This window comes from Bombyx mandarina, chromosome 10 (assembly GCF_030267445.1).
Source record: "Bombyx mandarina strain Sakado chromosome 10, ASM3026744v2".
Lineage (NCBI taxonomy): Eukaryota > Metazoa > Arthropoda > Insecta > Lepidoptera > Bombycidae > Bombyx > Bombyx mandarina.
This window is the reverse complement of record NC_143217.1, coordinates 10,592,605-10,616,261: the sequence shown is the minus strand read 5'-3', so window position 1 is coordinate 10,616,261 and position 23,657 is coordinate 10,592,605. Positions and strand designations below refer to the sequence as shown.

Sequence of the window (23,657 nt, the reverse complement as noted above, 5' to 3'; positions counted from 1 at the left end):
GTTAATTGTTATTTTTTAACAATATTTCACATCTGATTCCTAAAAGTATATATTAACACCTCCGCAATAATTTTTTTCACGTAGGTAATGGCGGTTTTTTTTTGGCAAGACCACATATACAATTGTTTCTGCAAAGGCAATTGCCTATTATAAATAATGGGGAGGATTTGGATCATCATATCATTGGATGTACCGTGAGCTCGTCTACAATAAAGGAAACTTTTTTTTTTTCTCTTATCTATTGTAGTAACCTCAAGGGGTTATACTAGATTCTCCGCGTAAGCAGGTGAGCTCACGACTCTCAAACCTGACGACGTTGCTAACATTAACCCTAGCAAGAGCAATGCTTCACAGAACTACCACCGGATTGGAAACGCGATTCTCTGAGAAGATCCGGGCAGAAACTCAGTGGGCTGTGTCTGTGGGTTAATTCGCTCGTCGAGCCCTTCGTCGCAACGACGGGTTCGAAGAGAACGATAACCGTTGCTTGAGGTACCTAAAAGCACCGTTAGTGGATCGGGAGGTTCCGAAATGAGGTGTTTAGGGCGACGTCGACTGTTTTCCAGTCTGCAGGATAGGCAATGTAGTAGATACTGACTTTAGATACTTACTGATGGGCTCGAGGTCGTCCAGGATTTTTTATCTATTGCTTAGATGGGTGGACGACCTCACAGCCCACCTGGTGTTTAGTGGTTACTGGAGCCCATAGACATCCATGACACAAATGCGCCACCCACCTTGAGACATAAGTTCCAAGGTCTCAAGTATAGTTACAACAGCTGCCCTACCCTTCAAACCGAAACGCATTACTGCTTCACGGCAGAAATAGGCGGGGTGGTGGTACACGAACGGTTAGAATATTCTTTTATGCATCTATCGTAATAATATCTTAAATATTCAAGGTCAATGTCGTCTAAGCTTTGATACTAATGAGATAGCAGAGATATGTGTAGATAAGGGCCGGTTGTCTTTGTGGTTGTCTCCGACTAGATTATGAAATTTGAAATTAGGGATTAAATATAAACTTGGTCCAACTGAAAAAAGATATTCAACATGGAACGTGCTCCATTATATTTTGCAGATATTTTGAAGTTCTATGTTTCAATTGACTTTATTTTAATTATTTTATTGCCAAGCTGGTGGCATGAGCCCGCCTGGTTTTAAGCTATCACCGGAGCCTATAGACATCAACCACATTAATGCCGATATCTTGAAATATGAGTTCTTACTCTCAGTTTTAACAGTACAACGGTTGACCCGCCCTTCAAACCGAAACGCATTACTGCTTCACAGCAGAAATAGGGAAAGCAGTGGTACCCACCCGTGCGGGCTCACGAGACGGCTTACCACCAGTAATTACGCAGATTATAATTTTTGTGTGTTTGATTTTTATTGCATAATGTTATTTCTTTACCGTGGAAGTCACTCGTGAACATTTGTTAACTCCGTATTTCATTAATAAAATTGGTACCTACCTGCAGGATTCGAACAACTAGTACAGTCGCATTGCTCGATACAAATGCACCGGGCGTTTTATTTCACGTCACGTCTTTAGATCACGACGACTTCAACAAACCTATAGGTAAGAGGCCCGCTGTACCGGTACCCGATTCTTCCAACGGATAGCAATGTTTGCTAAATAAATTACCTAAGTAAATTTACACGTTTCAACAATAGCGATTCATAAAATCAAGCCGCAAATTTTATTCCATTATTAATGACGGTGTGTGGTGGTCAAGGAGATAAAATTTAATAAAAAATTAATACCACTATTTTGTCCACTCCTGCCCGAAATAGTTTGAAGTTTAGAACAGCCATCGTTCTTATGTAATTAAGATTAGGACCTATTTTGATCACATGATACCTATATGCTGAATTTCTTACGCAATAAAAACCCTTGTCTTCAATGGTGACAGAGAATCTTTATTTTTAAAATATCTTCTCGTATTACCACCGTAAATTTATCGTGAATTAATAAACTTCTTTATGATGATGCATTTGGTTTTAAGACTGCGTTCACCATTCTTCATAGCTCTAATAACTTCAGAGTAGACACTTTTCTGTGTTCTTTAAAAGTATCCATCCATATACCTATAGGTACTGAAAATATTTGTCTTCCTTTTCAGTGGTCATAGTTAGTTGGTTTGGTGGTTGCAATGGTTTTGTTGTTGAGAGAATGGATCACTACAACCTGATGATGTTGAAGACTACATATTTTTGTGAACTTCTGTAGAGCATGTTTTTCTATATGTTGTAGACTAAGCCAGGAGTAAGTTTTTTTTTTCTTATCATGAACGAAGCTCATCATCAGGAATCGTACCCATGGATACCACACCATAGACATTTTTTAGTCTTGTGAGGGTTTTGAGTGACTTTACATATGCACTAGGAAATGTTGATTTAGTTTTTTTAGTCTTGTGAGGGTTTTGAGTGACTTTACATATGCACTAGGAAATGTTGATTTAGTTTTATTTTCCACTTTAGTAAAACTTTTTAAATTATTGAGTGCGGCTTGAATGTGTTCTATGGTATATTTCTGAGCGTTTGGTCACTTTAAATATATGTCTTGTGAAAATCAGCTGAAGTAAAATTATTAAACTGTACGGTGTCGTATTATGAATACCTACTGTTGCAAATAAAATTAATTGATTATAAATAAACACATACAATTACCTACTTATACCCATTAACATAACACAAATGAATAAAAATTTAAATATAAATTTAAATAGCCATCGCTTCATAGCCCAAATTATTATTTTTTTGCTTAGATGGGTGAACGAGCTCACAGCCCGCCTGGTGTTAAGTGGTGACTGGAGCCCTTAGACATCTACAACGTAAATGCGCCACCCACCTTGAGATATAAGTTCTAAGGTCTCAAGAATAGTTACGACGGCCGCCCCACCCTTCAAACCGAAACGCACTACTGCTCTAGCTCTGCAACTACCCGTGCGGACTCAAAGGTGGTCCTACCACCAGTAAGCAAGACGTCCTACCACCAGTAAGCAAGACGTCCTACCACCAGTAAGCAAGACGTCCCACCACCGTTAAACCCTCTTGTAGGAGTCATCGACCGTACCACCCCCACGTAGTGACAGCGTGTTACCTGTTCAGCCCCTTGTTCGGCCGGCCGTCCCGAATAGCCGGGGAACCAGATCAACGAAGTGAATGCGAAAGATGTAACGACTGCTTACAATGATGCCCGAGTATTTCAATTCAATCAATCAATTGTAACGCAATTTCAATGCGAATGCCTCCAAACATGTGGCTATTGACAGGTTGCAGGCAACAGAATGGATGACAACAGGCAAAAGATGGGATTTATTGAGTGCCACGTCGGGGTCTTAAGCTTGTTTCAGACTACGCTATAATATAATATACTTAGTCTGACCATAAATACTGTTACAATAAAAAAAAAAAAAAAACTATTGCAAATAACATTTATTACTTTTACAGTCTGTTAGCTTAATACATAAATATAAAACAATTTAAAGTATAAAAAGCTTATTCGAAGTGGTCTCCATTACCTGCAATACAGTCGTTTAAACGTTGAGGCCAGTTATCAATAGAAGCACGCACTCTTTCCATGGGAAAAATTTTCACTGCCAATTGTACGGATTGTTTTAGGGACTCCAAATTATCATGGCGCTTAGAGCAAGCCGTACTCTCTAAAACTGACCATAAATCATAATTCAGCGGATTAAGATCGGGACTAGACGACGGCCAGTCTTCAGCTCTGATGAAGTCCGAAACGTTCGTTTCCAACCAAGACTGCGTAGACCGAGCTTTATGACCTGGCGCCGAGTCTTGCTGGAAAGACCATTCTTGATTATTGAACATGGTGTTGTTAAGGGGCTTCACTACCTTCTCAAGAATGGTATCTTGATACACTTGTGCCTATGTTTTGATACCTTTTTCACAAAAGAATGGCTCAGTCACTCTTTCATAGCTAATACTCCACCAAACCATCACTGAAGTCGGATAGTGCCCACGTTGCACTCTGTCGACTAATTGAGAAGTTTCCTTAGAGCTTTGAGCATAAATACGGTAATATTTTGTTTGTTAAAATGTTGCTCAATTGTAAAAAATTACTCATCCGTAAACAAAAAAATTCTATGACCTCCCTTTGCGTACCGCTTGTTTCGATTTTACCACACTATTCTCTTTTAAATTATCAGTTAAGAAATGACCATTACGTCTCTTATAGGCTGCAAATCCTAAGTCATCTTTTAAAATACGCGACATGGTTCTAGGTGCTATCTTTATCTCCCGAGATAATTTTTTTTGCTTTCGGACAGGATTTCTTCGAATTCTTTCCCTTACTGCTTTGACCACCTTTTTCGTACGAAAACTACGTGGACGGCCGGATCTTTTTTTTTTCTGTCACAAACAGAGGAGATCTCATTGCACCTCTTAATGGCCCGGTACACAAACATTTTACTAATACCAAGCTTATGGAGAGTTTTAAAAATTGCATTTGGCTCCATACCTACTTTGTGTAATGCAATCACAGCGATTCGGTTCTCTTTATCACCCCACTCCATTTTAATATCGCAAAATATTGTACAATGTATTGGCGCCAAAATGAGAAAACTCAATGAGCAATCATATAAAAATGACAGATTCCAAATTCAAATGTAGTATTTTGTTTATTTTTAATTGTAACAGTATTTATGGCCAGACTAAGTAGTATATAGCTCTTAGCACAACAATATCGCGCACCATACATTGTTATGGACACGTTCACACTGTACTGTACTATATATTATTGGCTAAGTATATAGAGCCATATAGTATAGTGTAGTCTGAAAGCAGCTTTGTCGTTTAATCCGGTTGACAGCGATGTATCTCGCCATGCTGGTAGTAGCAAGTCAGGCAGTCTCGCGAGCGTGGGATCCCACCGACGATGAGCGGTCTTCGTCAACATTATACTGTTCCATCGATAGATGAAAGATTCAAGAATGTGCTCCAGAAACTTACCCGCCTCGTCCAGCAATAACATAGGGACCCCCACTTACGCAGTACAAAAGCTATTTTCCAACTCTCTTTAATTTCGTGTAATGCACAAAACAGATAAAAACAATAAGATGCAGTAACTTTTACCTACATTTAGTTAGTTATTATTCAAAATGCGGACATGTAGTCATTTATGAATTATCAAGTGTTTTCATGGTTTACCTATAGTCCAATGTCAATGTTCTTTTGTAGTATTCAGTCTATTTGGTTTTATCGTCTGTCACCATTATGAGGTGTTAAAATGTGAATTATTTCAATTGTGTAAATCTACTAAGCCATAAAAAAAAACATTTTAAAACGATAAAACATCTTTCCTTTAATTTTAATATACAAATAATCCATTATGAAGAGCACACTCGACTCGCGTCTATGCCCCAAGCCTTCTATTGACATTACAAATCGTTTTCATTTTTCTATTACGTCTCCGATTCCCTCAGCGGCAAATCGTCAAATAAGTTTTCTTAGTGAATTACCGCAGGCGGTTGGCGGTTTCCCCTACGGATTGTCCCTCCCGCGAGTCCCGCCGACCTCCCTCGGTGGAGTGGGCCATTCAGAGACGGTTCGCGAAGCTCTCACTCACGGTGCTTTGCGCCTTTGCTTCAGTTTGGCGGGCTTAGCGTCAGTTAACAGCCGTGTGCGACTATATTATTGCAACACGTCTTGGCGGGAAAGCAAAGCTCGCGAGTAAACTCGAGACTGACCAGCACACTGCAGTTGATGTGTTACCCGTGAATTATGAACGTCAAATCAAGCACTATAATGTACTTACTATGGTTCGCCTTATTTATTGTGATGGTAAGCAAGTCGGTTTTATTATATTTGTAATTTTAAATGCAGACGTTTATTTTTTCAGGTGATTCATAGTCGAATGTTTTGAATACAAAGTCCGTATTTCAATTTCCACTTTATGTATATAACGAGCTACAAAATAAACATTATTTGAAATAAACACAAAAATCATATCATCTATAGATTAAGATATTTAATTAAATCCACAGAACCTTTTATTTCCAAAAAAAAAACTAAGAAAACTTGAAAACAATTCGCATATTAACTTTGGAGATCATTGACCATTATTAAAATCAAAGCTCCGTAAAGATATCAGTAAAATCCAAATTGCTCTAATCACCTACAAATCTGACTCATTATAAACCACAAATTGTGAATTACGCTCACATAATTTCATTACTAGTGGTTAAATAAGATAAGTATCAGTATTTGCACTGATGCACGTACGATATGTTATCCCATTACGAAACGATAAGTATCGGCGTCTGGTAACCGTAATCGTTGCAACATCCCACATTTTTGTACTGGATCTCCGCCTAGACGCTTACTATTACAGCAATGACTCTGCTCATCGTTAATAACGCTGAGTATACGATCCACAATTCGAAAATATTTGAAATACTTGAATTAGATGAATTAGACTAATTTGAGTCGACTATTATCAAAGCCGGCAATGTGACTTTTGGACAATTATTGGTAAATCAGAAAAACGAATTATTGACTTTGTATTCCATTGGCAGTCACAAAACTCTTCTGAACGACATCTTAGATAAATAACAGGTTAAGTATTAACCTTTATTTAATGCAGGTTTTGAACCGTATTCTTTGAAGGAGACGATTATATTTAAATCAATCTGTATCGCCATATCAATAACATTTTTTTGTCCAAATACACAGATTGCCACCTTTGATAATAGACGACTCATTTGTAAGAAACATCGTAGATTATATCATCATTTATGTTTGTCAAAAACAATAATCTATTTTCTAAGCAACTAAAGTCTATTTGAACGATCAATCCAATTTTACTAAATATTGTTTCTGAATTGAATTCACGGAAAAATCTACACTTAGCAAGAATATCGTCCTAGGTGTTTCAAATTGCACGTGCTGATCGCGAGCCGCTAGCTCTTCGTATCAATTACAAGAGCCGCTCTGGTGCACCCAATTATTAGCTCCGATTCTTATGATTCCTACTGCACGTTATTTAGGAATTAACCGTGCAGCATTAAAAACTCACAATGACCATAAAGCAGAAGTTGAATGTTATTACCGTCAATCATTAAAATTCAGAAGATATGTTACAAACACGTGTTACGAGTGTGATATTTGTTATTTCTTTGTGTCATTTAACAATGGAATAATTAATTTCACCTTGGACTGACATACGTTAATTTAATAGTAACATATGCACTGACAAATAGGTATAGACACGCGTCAATAAAACCGCAACTTTATTATTCCCCAAGATGAACCCGGAAAGAGCACCCCCCGTCTTAGGACACTTTTAAATCAGTAAACAAACAGCAAAGTTGTTGAATTATACTAAGAACACGTTTCCCTTGTCGTGATTCACGGAATTTTGATTAAACTTACATAACGTAACGTTTGAGCCAGATACAGCATCTTGCGTGGGAATCGTCTCCAGCCATGCAATTAGGGAACGCCGGGAGCGAAGGGTACTCAATTACGACGCTCAATGTTTTTATTGTGATTCTCCTTGCCAATATATTGGTTCAGCTCAGTAGTCAAAACTTAAATATCTTGGAAATGTTATAAATCCAATTTTAAAAAAAGATATCATAATAATTGTAGTCAAAATCTCAAATTACACCTAACATAACTTATTAATTAATTAAAATTCTTAATTTTTTAACATAGTTCTAGGTTTGTAGAAAGGATAACATTATTAGAGCTAATCTCGTGTTTGTTTTCTTTATTGTATAATTTTCGATCTTTCGAATTTGAATACTTATAGTTTTCGTAATTTTCAATTTATTCAATTGTTTCCATGCTTCTGTTTGAGTTCAGTAAATATTATTATACTATCAGTGACCAAACCCACGACCTGTTTGTTCTTAAAATTTCTGCGCATATTCCATCTCTATTTAGTGGGAGTCTTGTGAATCCCCACGGATCAGGTACCATCACTTCGCGTCTATTTCTACCGTGAACACAAAATGCGTTTGGGTTTGAAGGATCTCCACCCATCTGTTGTACTATAAACCCAACACTTAGATCTCATATCTCAAGGTTTTTGCTCATGTTTAAAGGCCCCGGTAACCACTTAACACTTAGTGGGCCGTCAGCTCGTCCACCTATATAAGCAATAAAAAACTACTTTAAAAAATTCAGATTTCTATCGTAATTCACAACATATTGAATAAATGAACAAAATGAACATATTGAATAAAAATACTTTTATAATGCCCCTATGATGAGCGTGACGAACTTAATTTTATCAAAACAAATTAGCAACCTCTCCGAGCTCGTGCCATAGTATATTAAATCTATGGGAAAGTAATTTGCACAAAAAATAGACGAAAAACGTCTTCTGATATCACATGTGCTCTGTCGCCTCTTCAAGTCAACGACCCTATCCAATTATGGTTGCATAATAGAAGTTTTTTATTCAATAATTTAAATTGGTTTTTTCACGCGTGAGCCAATTCACGATAGTCGAACAGATAATGTCAGACCCTGGACATCGTATTAAAAGTGCGAATAAAAGACGCAGATAAACAATAGTTCATTGATTTATTTGTTTTCATAAGATAAATTTGTTTCTAAATTTACAGAAGCGTTTTATACGTATGTCTATGTGTACCTACTCGTTTAAAAGATATAAATAGATTTAAACCTAGGTATAGCTTTTAGCTGCGGCTTCACTACAATTAATATTAAAAATATCTCTCGGGAGTAACACGTTTTTTTTAGGATAGTATAATGTCATTTTCTTAGACGCAAACGCGAAATAAACAAATAAACTCACTTGCGCATTAATAAAAATGTGTGTATCGTTTTCTATGAGTTCTATTTAACACCTTTCCTCTTTTTCTTGAATAAATAGTTATATCCAAATAAATCATGATTTCGTAAAATCTCAAAACATGTATGCGTTCGCTTAAATGGTATTGTATCGATCATCTTATACAATAACATACTTTAGATTAGTTTAGATGCCAAATCGTATTACGAGATCAGTATCTTGCTATTCATCGTACAATGAAACTCAATTGGAACAAATTTAAATACACCACAACAAAAACCGTATTAATAAGCAGATTTCATTACTTACGTCCATTGTTGTTAAGATATCTCGTTTTACATCCAACATCCGAATTAGGTTGTTCTGCTGTGTTTCGTTACTTAATAAGAATAAATTTTCTTTTCGTGAATCACGTCTTTTTAAATGGCGATTTTTTATTCAGTATTTAATGTCACTCCGTTTATTTTCTAATTGTCTTTTATTAAAATAAGAATTCTCATGGATCGCTCTGGTTCTCATTAATATAAACAATGTGACATGTCACTTGCAAAACTTTTACTTGTTTTTTTTTTTACTTTGTTACACCACACTCACCATTGTGTAGTCTGCAATTTTGCAATATGATAGATATAGTTAGTTATGCATTAAAATAATACTTTTCTAGTATTTTCCCACATAGAATAAATGCAATTTTTATAATATACTAGCGACCCGCCCTCGCTTCGCTTCGGAAACATTAAAACACACATGAAACAAAAAAAAAAAAAAAAAAAGTAGCCTATGTTCATCAGGGACAATGTCGGCTTCTAATGGAAAAATAATTTTTCAAATCGGTCCAGTAGTTTCGGAGCCTATTCGAAACAAATAAACAAACAAATCTTTCCTCTTTATAATATTATAGTATAGATTTCTAACTTTCTAATTAATTATATCACACGAACTAGTGGAGTACCTATATTATTGTATATTTATGTGAATAACATTAAACATGACTTAAAACTGTTTTATAGTTGTTCTTAAAATTATCTTACATCAAATAATATATAAAATCTTTGCTACGCAGTTAAATTTTCTGTATAATCAAGTATTCCAGTTGCACGCTGAATAGGTACGGTCGGCTAGGTACCGTTGCATGCGTCTCACATACTGTGGGTCACCGTCAATGGTCAGGTTGCTGTGCCTACGACCTGTATGCCCTATCAATCCATATAAACAGCTAAATCCTAGAAAACCGGCTCTATAACATTAACACAGTCAGGCAGATTTTCCTGTTTTTCTATAAGTGTTAGGATTTACCTAGACTCAATTGAACTGTGGCTCGACTCGTAGGCTATAGAAATTTTTATGTACTGATATTTACAGCTATAGCCTATAAAGAAAATAAAAAAATACCTGGAATAATTTTATATTCGCAGCCTAAAAGTTTTTTTTTCCAAAACAAGTGGTTGGAGATTCTACACTCGCCATAACACAAAAAAAAAACATTCTACTAGTTACTGTAGTTTCACATTAGTAAAAGATTTTATTCGCATTTAGTTTACATAATTTATAATTTTACGTAAAATTTAACAGAAGCCAATTATTTCCTACGTAAAGTAGTAAAAGTGGGTCATTTCCAAATTAGCGTGAGTGAATATTTGCAGAACTAAACATCGCCACACGCAATTTCAATTTAGTTCAAGTAACAGTACGTTTTTAATAACTGCAGCAATAAATTCTTAAAATTCAATGGGACTATTATGTTTTCAAACATGTTAATGCTCTGTCATAACGTCAAACATTTTAAGATCGATGTAGTGCGATCGTAGCACTAAAAAAAACCATATTTAAAAGCTAATATTTCAACTGGGTTTTTGCAAGCGCCGGTGTTTAATCCAATTAAGTGATCGTTAATTTAATGATAGGCAGTGTCAAGAGGTCCAGTAAAAAGTTGAGCATTCGTGAACCGTAATAAATGAGAGTCCGCCTGCCGACAGATGAACGATTTGCAACCCAGTATCTCGATATAATTGCCCCAATAAGGATGGATAGCTGTGTAATTAATTAACAGTTTCTTACGAACAAAAGAAAAGGAACGCTTTTAACGGTATACCGTTAGATAATAAGATAATATAAATGTATTTATCTGCAAATTGACTATGTTAATTTAATTTTTGTTTTTCAAGTTTTTTATTTTGAAATTACTTGCCATATTTATGACCTACCCATGTAATGTGCGTTTCGTATGCATGGTATTGCGCGCGGGCTTAAGAAAGGATTCACGCAATATAGTATTTAGTTTTTTTTTTTTAAATCAAGAGTATGACATAATTTTTTTCACACATTTTAAGGCTTAGATTTTTTTCTATTATAGATAGATACCAGTAACACATATACGGGACAAGAACAAGTACCTAATTTAAAATGTTTTTCAATAATTTCAACCGTGAATAGTCAAGGTCATTAATGATTATACCAACAGTGCGATCAAATTGAGAAGCCGTGCTTTGCCCATAGATGTCGATAAAGCCAAAGAAGGACCCTTTTGTAAAGTAACCTAATTTAAAGAAAGCATAGCAAACGAGAAACACATAGGAAGCTCTCTTCATGGTTTCATTGTTTGAGCCAGAAATTATTTCCGGAAACTCACTATGTACTCGAGGTACACCTTCAAATGAAAGAAATGGCATTTACTTCGGGGTCCATTTGAACTTCAGTAAAGTTGAGAAGACGGCAATATCTCCGGTCACCGTCCTCGCCGGAGCCATCGCTTACGACGAAGGGCTCGACGAGTAAATTAACCCATAGACACAGCCCACTGAGTTTCTCGGCGGATCTTCTCAGTGGGTCGCGATCCAGTGGTAGATTTGGCCAAGCGCTGCTCTTACTAGGGCAAGTGTTAGCAACACCTCTGGTTTGAGCCCCGGGAGCTCATCTACACGGTAGGGCAACGCTGAAATAGCCTCTCAAGGCTTGATAGCCTTAACGTGATGCATAACGCCCGCCTTAAATGCATCAAGTGTTACCGGGGTTCAAATCCTTTGTTTTTTTTAATATATCCGTAAATCACTAAACCTACTAAACGAAATATCGGCTCACAAAATAAAGCTCAAAAAACTTATAATTTATTACTCGAGGTGTAGTAAAAAGAAAAAGCCCCCATGGAAAAGTACTACGATGTTGTCTATTTCTGTTAGTCACGATTTCTGGTTTGAAGGGTAGGACACCCGTGATTAAAGTACCTATGAGATTTTAAGGTGGATGCCGTCATTCATGGGCCTGGGTAACAATTTAACACCGAATAAACCCCGTGCTCATTTGTGCTACCGATCAAAATAACACCACTAGTAGTTGGAATCGGATTCGTTAGATTCTTAACGTAAACACTAATTGCATAGAAATTTTCTTATACACAGATGTTCAGTGATCATAGTACAAAAACTTCAAAATCAATATATTTTGCCTGCGCTCAGCTAATGGCTCCTTTGAAGAGTGAACTTGCATTTCTCAAACTGTGAACAATTGGATTTAAGTATTGCGGAGAAAGTGGAAACTAAAGCGCTTATTTGTTAAACTTGTTGAACAATACGCTTACAACGCTTTCCTCGTTCATAATATTTCACGTTGTTTTCGATCGAATAAAAAGTATATATAATAAATAAATAACTAATACTTATGTTTGCTTTCGAGGAAGGTTTATGACGATTCATGAAATACTATAATTGGTATATTAATTTGATTGCTGAAAGTACAAGTATTATTGAAATAGATTTAAATATGAAGTCTTTTATCATTAAAACAATCAACGGTTTCCAAAATAGGATTTCTTTCTATGTGCACTAGAAGCGCACACAACGAACAATAAACCAAGATCCTAATCGCCAAACATGTCCATCAAAGATATCGACTTCGTCATAGGTAAGTAAGTATTCTAAGAGCGTATTGTAAGCCCGTCCGGGTAGGTACTAAGTACTGCCATCCTGGCTGTTTGGAACAGCCGCTTAACAATACAAGTAAGAGTTTGACCTCTTGAGTTGGCAATCACTTTGAGGTGTCCACGGGCTCCGGAAACCGCTTTACAACAGGTGAGCCGTGTGCTCGTTCATCCGTCTACGTAATAAAAATAAAAACAGTAGGGTATTAGTATTCGAAATGACTAGCTAGGAATTACTTACACTTAGGCAATCAATGCGTGAACAAGAAGAAAATTAAATTATGTTGTGTGTCCTATTTATGTAACTCTTTCAATTAAGTATTTATTTGTAAAATACTGTCGATACCAGATAATATCTTTGATTTCCCAATTGGACTAGTTTTGAAATGTCATCGTGACAAAACTCAAAGCGTGTCCCTTTCCAGAAATCAATGTTGTTTGGAATAAGCAGTAGTGGCCGGTGCCCCTTGGGAGGGTGGCCGCCACCCCCGTCATATAAATCACTGTCTGAATTACGGCGTTTCTATAATATTTGTAATCCGATGGACGAACACGAGGTCCAAACAGAACACAATTGATACACCCTACGTTGGATCAACCAAGTATTAATTGGAAATAGGGTATTTGTCATCGTTTATGGATCGAACGTGTGATTACTGTTGTCTTTGACTAATTTTTAATACAAAATCATACATTTTTCTTTGTAAAACGATAAAAAAATACGTACAATGTACAATCGATCTCTTAATTTTGACTCAGTAAATTTTCTAATATTAAAAATCACATTTCGTTAAGCTGAAGAACGTGTCCCAAGACTATACTTATTTTATTAAGTTTCAATTTTTGAATGTTATCTATAGACTAATTGCTAGTTTTATTATTAGCAACAATGTTGTCAGCCACTTAAGATATTCACTTAAGTTAACACGTAAGTTAGTTCTAACGATCAATGCTAAGAACCTTCTAACTAAACGCTTTTACAATTTACACGCAGCTCCTGCTGTACTGTTGAACATTTTGAAATATCACACTATGTTTCATTGTATCTTTATTATCAAACGTTAATATTTTAGTACACGGTGTCCTGTTCCTATTAACTGGGACTCGTTTCATTAAATATCAAAGAACACGTTTCCAAGAGACCTTAAATTCCTCTCGGCGAGATTGCGTAATAGAAAGGTATTAACGCTAATACCCAATTATAGAGTTCGTAACAGGAAGGCCCACAAATCTTTCCAAAAAGATCAAATCGTCTGCAGTTACATCTTCTCCATTATGCTTATTCTATTCAGTGGGCATGCAATTTTTTTGCGAAACTATCAGAAAGAGTTTTAAAATTATTTTCACTTATTTTACCGTTATTAGTTATATCAATCGTGATCAACTTAATCTTTTTTTATTACTGTACTGGTTGGTGATCTTATACTTAACCTGGTATTAAGTGGTAACAGAATGACAACATGATTGCTGTAGTCCACCTTGAAGCACGTTGTATTGTATTAACAGCTATCCATCAAAGTAGAATGCATGATTTCTACGCGAAAGAAATAGGCGCAATAGTAGTACGAACCGGTATGAGGTCGAAATATCCTTCAGCAATTTTTAACATCTACGGGCAAAAGGTTTTGAATTTTTGTTGGCTTTTGACTAAAGTTCACTAGCGTGATCCATAAGCCTAACGGTAAGGCTTCGTATCTAATGAATTAATCGTGAATATTAACAATAACAATATGCGTTGATATGTATTGGCTTTCCTATTATATTATGAAAAAAAGAATGTCTCTATCTAAGTGGTATTCATAGCTACTTTTCTGCGTAAGTAACAACTACCTTTCTTAGTATTTAAAAATAAAAATAATAAGTATTTGTTTTTTTTAAATAGGTGCTCAACTAGTCTTGTTTAATTTTAACTCACAAATACGTATAAATCCAATGTTTATTATAATATTATTTTAGGTTGTTTGTAGACAACGTATTCAATTGAACTAAGCTGTGAGAACTTAAAAGAAAATACTCTTCGTTTTGAATTTTTTTTTTGATAAATCTTAGAGCTATTCAAGACGAGAATAAGTCGCGACCCACGCAATTGTCTAGACGTTAACAAGAAGGGTGCGTACCCTGGGGATTATGTATACAATGTTGCTAACAAATAAAATATGATTTTAAACGTACTTACGCTATAAATATAATCTGTGTGTACAATTGAGATTTAATTATCTATTCGAAGTTTAATTTTTAATACATCTTAATCTAGTTAAATTTACCAGTTCTGTAATTGGAAATTATCAACGAAAAATATCAAAGATATTGTTAAATAAAGAAAGATTTCAAAATCAATACCTAAATGTTAGCTTTAAAGTGAATGCTAATATTTAAACTTAAAATCTTTTTAGACAAGAAAAAACAATACTGAATCAATAAACGAGTACGTTATGGGCGATGAAAACAAACAAGTGGTAGAAAGTCCCATTACTTTAATAGTTAAGAGAATCATTACCGACCTCACAACGAAACCAGACAAGGCCACGGTCCAATAACTCAAAATAAATAGTAACTGGTTTCGATCACTTAATTGTTTTAGGAATCCGAGAAATATTTGCTTTGTAGAACGGTAAATAAAAATGTTGGTAAGGTATTATTTTTTGTGGACTTATTAGTTTTCTGTTTTGAGGCATATGGTTTCCGTGTTGAGTTGTAATTACTCCTTTTTTATATACGAATGAAATGGCTTTTATTTTAAAAAACTATATATTCTTGTATTCAGTATACTTATCATAATTTATGGTCTCTAAAAAGTATCTATGTAAACTTTTTGAGCAGAGAGAAATTGTGAATTTTAATGAATAATACAAATGCATATAAAAGGGCACTTTTTTGTTTCGAAGGAGCCGTTGAAAACCTTTTGCCTTTGTAGTATTTCATATAAGATTCATGGTTAACATTATTAGTCATGATTGAACATATTATTATGTACTTTTACGGTTTAATCTAGCGTCAATTGTTTCGATGGCAAATATGACGATAACTTTTAAAAGTGAGGTGAGGGTTATATTTACTAATTAAACTGTTGTTATATTGAAATATAAAAACAAGCAATTTAAAAAAGTCGGCTTCGGACGATATCGATATTTTTCATAAATCAATACAAGACACAAATAACAATAACGACAATCATTGACAAAATAATAAATTTTGTATATTCTCGCCTGTGTTGCAATTAAAAATGTCTGAATTAAGACCAAAAAACTCATTATATTTTCAACTCTTCTCAAACTGCTATCTTAAAATAGAAATGCCTAATATCGCGCTTCGATTTAGAACAAATATAATTAAAAGGTTTGCGCATTAAATTCAAATTTAGACTGATAGTTTACAAGTAACAAGATGTATTTTCATGACTCACAATTACGAACCATCGCGATTATATTATCTAACGAATATTAAAAATTTTTAAAAAGAAATAAATTTGAATCCACTAGGGAGAGTCGATGAAACAGACAAAGATTTTAAAACAAATATTACGAGTGCCGTCGCTGCGTCGGATGTACATAAATACAAAAACTTACAAACACATTTATGTTTCAGCTTTCAACTCAAAAAACTGTCTATATTACGTCAGTAAATGCAATATATTTAAATGCTTTTAAATTCACAAAAGCTTACGTGGAGAACTTGATGTCACGAAAATAGTTTTTGCCCATAAAACGCAACTTTTGTTGAAAAGTGCATGACGCACGCGGCTTTTCAAAGAATGTGCTTTTTAATAAAAATTATCTCTTGTTACGATTTTCATTGTTGCGTTTTAGAAATCGTGAATTCGACTCCACGATCCCTGAACTTTAACGGTTCAACTATGACACACTAAAGAATTCAATTTATTAATGCTTACACGTCATTACGGATCCTCCCGATCAATTAACGGTGCTTTTAGGTACCACAAGCACCGGTCACCGGCCTCGTCGAACCCGTCGCTTGCGACGAAGGGCTCGAAATGAATGAATTTATGAAATGAATTTTAATATAATTGTGATTAATCATTTCTCATTTGTTTCACGGATTCAAAAACTGCAGTTTAAAATTATTAAACTTTTGTAGTTGATTTTCGCAAACTGTAGATTTATATAACAGCACATATGAATGCTGTTATCAAAGCACGTAGCACATAAAATATTAAAATAAAATAATTTATCTTTCTGATAACAAAATATGAATGACAGTAGAATTTAATGCACACGTGATGATTCGAATTTGGTAAGTACGAAACTAATTTAATATTTGCTTCCGCTGTTAAATTGTTGATAAACATTTTAATATCACATTAAAATGCTTATCAACATTTTTTTCTTTTTATCACGGGTTCTTTAATTTAACAATTTTAATTATACTCATTCATTGTCCAAGATCTTACGTCGTTCACTTATATGTTATGAAACATTATTTCTAAGAATATAAATTTAAATCAAATTTCATAATACCACTTCATAATATAAATAGTATTGGTAAATACGATACCTAAAATGGCACATAATTTGTCAAACTATTTTTGTAGGTTATTTCTATTGGTAGAAATAATCGTTTTTGGCCTTCAGCACGCTAAGCACGAAGCGAAAACCCTAGATGAAGTTATTTCCTCGCCATTTAGATCTATAATTATTTTGCTTTCATCGTATTCAGATCACCACACATATAACTAATTTAATGAGGGGCTATGCTTGTCATTGTGGCAATCAATCTCTGTAATTTCGCGAACAAAAAAACGCTTCCTCTATAACAGACATTGTATTTACATTTTATCCTAACAAGTGATCTCAGGTTGATCATACCCGTAATTATAAAATCAAGAACGTGATCAAGTGACCCGAATAGCTATTATAAATACGTCTAGGTCACGTTAATCATCGGTTTCGGCTAGCATTTCAAATGACGGATATACTGAGAGCACATTATGTTTCCGTTCAATTCAATCACAAAGTTTAATTTACTTACTCACAGTTTGCAATTTTTTTCCAAAAGCAACTCCATTTTTACGATGGAAGACATCGCGTAATAAAAGGTAATCCTCAAAGTTTTCCTAATGATTAATATAGGCTCTGAGCCCGCAAGATTGGATGACATCGTCTAGCCTATTACTACCGCAAAACAATCCTGTATCTTGGTTTGAATGTTTACGACCTCCTGTCTTCAAAGTAAGCGGTGGCTCCAATGACCACTCAGCACGTGATCGTCGGGTCAATTATGCAAATTTTACTGGTGGTAGGATCTCTTGTGAGTCTGCACGGGTAGGTGCTTATTTCTGCCGTGAACAAGTAATGCGTTTCGGTTTGAAGGGTGGGGCAGCCGTTGTAACTATACTGAGACCTTAGAACTTATAATATCTCAAGGCAGGTGACAGCATTTACTAAAATAATAATCTAAATAATCAAGTCAAGAAATGTACCATAAAAATCGATAGATTCAATTCGAAGAGCATGTTCCATGATCAATATTGAAGATCATTAAGTTATTGGAATGGTTTGCAGCGTAGGATGTTTATAAAGATGCAGCATTCTCATTGATGGGATGTGGAGGGCGCGTGCCAGGTCAACGACCAACACGTCGTCGTGCAAGTTCACTCGCGCACGGGAACTTCAGAGAGTACTTACTACATGTGCCATTTACTACGTTAGATTAGATCGTTATCGAAACATTTTATTATGAGATCGAAAAAAAATATTAGACCGTGTTCATTGATTTAGATTTCTTTGTTTTGATCGTAATTCCTAACGTAATTGATACATATAAACGGATTATGTATTAAAAAAACGTATTTAGTATTTTAGTTATGAATTACAAAATTATAAAAGCACATAATTATATACTGTCCTAGGTAAAAAAATACAAAAAGCAAAGCGACATGTACCTATAGGCGCAGAATCCGCATTGAGTGAAATGATGTTTATTTAATTTATGTAAAAATATTGATTATGAATATGGTATAGGTTAGTGTGCAACTAGTACACAGAGAAATAGCATGAAATAATATGAGTTTTTTATATATATTTTTTACTCTGAAAGAGCTCACTGCTCACTTGGAATAAAGCGATCACGGTAACCCATAGACATCACTATCCAATTGGCATCATTATTAAACAACAGTAAAATATTTCATAATTGTTAGATTACGTAGAATCTAAGGTCCAATAACATTTATTTGAAGTTATTTAACTCGTGTATCGGGAATGCATCATGAATGGCAGTGAATTCATTGTACAAACCGATCACATCCGTTGCAACTTTCATAGGCGACTCGATTATTATTCGTGATTTCCGCAATGAATTTATAATTGAAACAGATATTTTCTGTTAAATGCTTTGTACTCTTTTCCGCGTAAATAAAGTAAAGGTGCGATGATGTCATAAATTGTTCATTTTTATCATAGGGTCATAAATTAATAAATTCATAAATATAAATAAACATATGCAATAAATAAGATGCATGTGATTAGGAGATGTATGGTAGTGCAAGGTTGAGGGGGAAGAGATCGATCAAAGAAGACATGGATGGAATGTGTGAATGACGATATGACAGAGAGGTTTGGGTGCTGATAGAAGAATAGAATAGAAAAATTCGCTGTGCCGACCCAGTGGTAGCGACCCAGTAGGCAGCGGCTTGTCTCGGTAGGCAGCGGCTTGGCTCTGCCCCTGGCATTGCTCAAGTCCATGAGCAACGGTAACCACTCACCATCAGGTGGGCCGTATGCTCGTCAGCCTACAAGGGCAATAAAAAAAAACCTACTAATACTCTTTATTGACCTTTCAAATTGGCGTTCATAATTGTTAAGAAAACTGTAGTTGTTGAACGAAGAATACACTACGCATATAAAATATACTGCAGGTATTTTATAACAACAAATCATAAAAAATGATATATCTTAGAGATGTCTCTCTCATACATCAATTATATCAATGCAATAAATCAGACAGCAAATAACATAAAAAATATACTATTGTCCTTAGTTATTTCTGTTGCCTAAATTAATCTTCGAATAACAGCTATCATATCGTTTCATCGAAGTCCTTGAATATACCTCGTACACCTTTTTGCCTAAGTAATCCATTATTCAGATGCTATTTTTTTTTTGTTTTGTGTGTGCAAGCCTGCGTGCAGTCGAGGAGGCAGCCATGTTTACCGCAACGTGCAATATTCTCATGCGGTTATGCACCTATTGTTCCCAGAACAAGAGACAAAGACCCGTGTACTGTTTAGCATCAGTCGTAAATTCATTATTACGGGCCCCTTTTTTAACATTTAATACTTGTGACAGATAATATAATTTTTACTGTGCTGTTTAATTACATAATGAGAAAGTATAATTAAAAAAAAAAATAACTTTCTAACTTATACATATGTTTTTGTATTCTTCCACGGAGAATAGAGAATAGAGTATAGATAAATCGTTTTAGGGTTACGTTACCAGAAATACGAAATGATTGAAATAACAATTCAGTCCAAGCCTCTATTTGTATAAATGTCATTTTGTTGGAGACCACTATGTAAAAATTTAATAAAATTTGTGCCAATCCCATTCCTCCTGCCTGAGTCTTTACTCGCTCACCTATCCTGGTGAAACTGGACAGGCCTTCGGGCCAACGATCACTTCCGGTTTGAGCCCCGTGAGCTCATCCACACGTTAAGGCGAAGCTAAAATAGCCTCTCAAGGCTATCAGCATAGGTTTATAACATGTCCTTTTTCAAACGAGGCTTGTGGAGAGTATTAAACGGTAGGCAGCGGCTTGGCTCTGTCCCTGGCATTGCTGACGTCCATGAGCGACGGTAACCACTCACCATCAGGTGGGCCGTATGCTCGTCTGCCTATACGCCAATTAAAGAAAAAGTAGCAAATAAAAACAAAAAAAGTCCCATATTGAGTACCGATGCAGAAAAAAAGGGCCAACAGTAATCCTTCCTTTAAAAAAAAAAACAAAATAATAAAAGAGTAAAACTCCATAATAATATATGAAACTAGAAGCTTTTATCGTGGCATTTAAGTGAATAGTTGATAAAGGTTTTTATTTATTTACATATTTTATTTTTCCTTTATTGGCTGAATTAAGGAACTAAAACAAAAAAAACAATTCTATGGATATTTTTAGATAATTATTCTTTTTAGAATTTTTAGTACATTTTAGAAGCATGAGCTGTTACTGTTGTTAAGATATTGTAGATATGGTATAATTATGAACATTAACTACGGTGTGATATGTTATATGTTTGTACGTGTCATCTGTATGTGTTTTTCAGTGAATGTGAAATCGTTCTACTAGGCGACCAAAACAGATTTTGATGAAATATTTCGGGTGTGTTTGAGCGATTTCTAAGATCAATACAAGTTTAGTAAGTGGATCTGGTAGATGATGCAGCAATTAGGTTCTAGTCATTTCAGAGTAAAATTGTCAATGACGTCCGCTGGTTGTCTGTAAAAAATACTATTTTCGTTTTTTTGGAAAACAGAAGGCACTAACAGTATCGTGAGATATAGTTGTTAAGTTTCTTAAGTTATAGTTTCGCCTCCAGACGATATTAAATACGTAGATGTAATGTGTCTGTCTCTGGCTCCGAACTTAAGAAAAACATCGTAAACTTGTCCGGTCACATGCAAATCGAAAATAGGTACATTGGTTAAAAAATAATAATAATAATATGTGCCTGTGACGAGGTTCAATAACCTGGCAACTCGACAACAAGGATACGACCACAAGATAAAGTGGGAATCCGATACCGAGAGATCCTCAAATAATACTTGAGGGCCATCTAGTTGCGGCAAAAGGAAGTCACCATGGGGTAAAGTCACCATTAGTAAAGTTGGTCTTATGCTGTCATCAAGATTCCATAAATATCTTGCTCATCGATAAAAACTTAGACTCATTAAACATTGTAGCTGTTGTACTATGTTTTGTTATATTATGTTTATACCAAATCTATAATATCGATCTATAATAATAACTTACATGATTATAAAAAATTTGAAAAAAAAAATTTATACGACAAACCTATTTCAATAGTAATCAAAAAATTTCATAGTCAAGTAAAAAATCAAGAGACACACATGCAACATAAAGTTCACTGTAACACCTTATTCTAAACATGAATATACTACATAGTATTTAGAACACAGCTATTTCTCATCCGTCCACATTCGAAATATTTCGGCACCTTCCATTCTGACCTTATTTCCAAGACACGTAAATTACCAAATAAGGAATGACGAATCCACCGTGACACGTTCACTTGGACTCGGTTAGTGAAGGAATATTTTTAGTCGATTGTAAACCGCCTGCATAATAATATGCGTTTATAACGTGACCCCATAAAAAGTTAAATTTATTTACTGTATTCAAGATGCTTACCAATGTGTGAATTGCTATGACAGTGGACCTTTATACAGTCTAGGTTCTATATGTCATTAATAATCTCGGTATCGAAAATGATGAAAAACGAATTTGGGTGATTTTTTGAAATCTTATCTTTTTTTTATTGCTTAGATGGGTGGACGAGCTCACAGCCCACCTGGTGTTAAGTGGTTACTGGAGCCCATAGACATCCACAACGTAAATGCGCCACCCACCTTGAGAATAAGTTCTAAGGTCTCAAGTATAGTTACAACGGGTGCCCCACCCTTCAAACCGAAACGCATTACTGCTTCACGGCAAAAATAGGCAGAGTGGTGGTACCCACCCGCGCGGACTCACAAGAGGTCCTACCACCAGTAATTACGCAAATTATAATTTTGCGGGTTTCGTTTTTTATTACACGATGTTATTCCTTCACCGTGGAAGTCAATCGTGAACATTTGTTGAGTGCGTATTTCATTAGCAAAATTGGTACCCGCCTGAGATTCGAACACCGGTGCATCGCTCAACACAAATGCATCGGACGTCTTATCCGTTAGGCCACGACGACTACAAACTTACTATGAATCATGCTTCGCTGTTCACTATTCAAAGAAATCTTGTCCATCAAATAGTCGCATATTTAAAGATAAAAAATTTAAGATGGAAAAAATAGATCCAAAGCTATAGAAGCTTATGATCTGGAAAAAAACTTGTGTAAATCTCTTAATACTCAGTTAATTTTCTTGTTAATACGTTACGTTTTTTTTAAGTTTAAGACAATAACTTAAGTCGAATTAAAAATAGATACAAATATATATTTATATGTAAATGGGGTTATAAATATTGTTTAAAATATTTGATAATATACTTTTTTAATTTTTTTTATTATAATTTTATTATTTGTTTTCTAGCTCGATTAGAAAAGCATTTAAAATCCGCACATAAATTAATTCGCGGCGATACGTGCCATGTACCTAATAAAGAAAACATTTCTTTTGTAATTATCGTGAATAAAAACTTGATGATGTGCTCTTGATAATAAGACGATGGTTGTTGCAATTTCATAGCAATGATATTACAAAAATTTCCATGAAAGCTAAAATCGAAAGTAATAGAACAACGACCGTTGTATGCATTTATTAACAAAACGTATAATTATATCGACATTACGTGAAGGAATAACAACGTTTAATTACATATTACGTATATCTAGTGATACCATTTAATGAAACAGGTGTTAACGTTTCGTGTTCTTATTTAAATTGTCATGTTGGACATCTAATCAGTACCTTTTTTTTTAATAATTCACATATTTTATGGGAAACTAGAGACAAAATAAAACACTTTCTCAAAACTACATTATGATATTTTTGTTGTTACACTCGATACAAAATAGCTAGACAATAATTACTACTACAAAATACTGTACAACAACAAATCACATATTCAACATTAACGTGTACTTAAAATAGATGGTTAGACTTAACTGGCCGGTGATTTCTCGAGAAAATTGGCGTGCCGTGTTCGTGCTTATGTCGGCAACTCAATCGATAGACTCCGTGAAACCAAAAGTAGGCA

General features: G+C 34.9%; 1 protein-coding gene across 2 annotated transcripts in view; it reads left to right on the top strand.

The window, feature by feature from the left end:
- Positions 1-5,439: 5,439 nt before the first annotated feature.
- Positions 5,440-23,657, top strand: part of LOC114243251 (uncharacterized) — a 46,129-nt gene continuing 27,911 nt past the window's right edge. The window contains exon 1 of one of the 2 annotated variants that reach the window (XM_028174674.2): positions 5,440-5,811. In XM_028174674.2, the coding sequence (XP_028030475.2) occupies positions 5,752-5,811 (60 nt within the window). In that variant the 5' untranslated portion in view covers positions 5,440-5,751. The remainder of the gene's footprint in view (positions 5,812-23,657) is intronic. The other variant, XM_028174675.2, reaches the window with a different exon arrangement.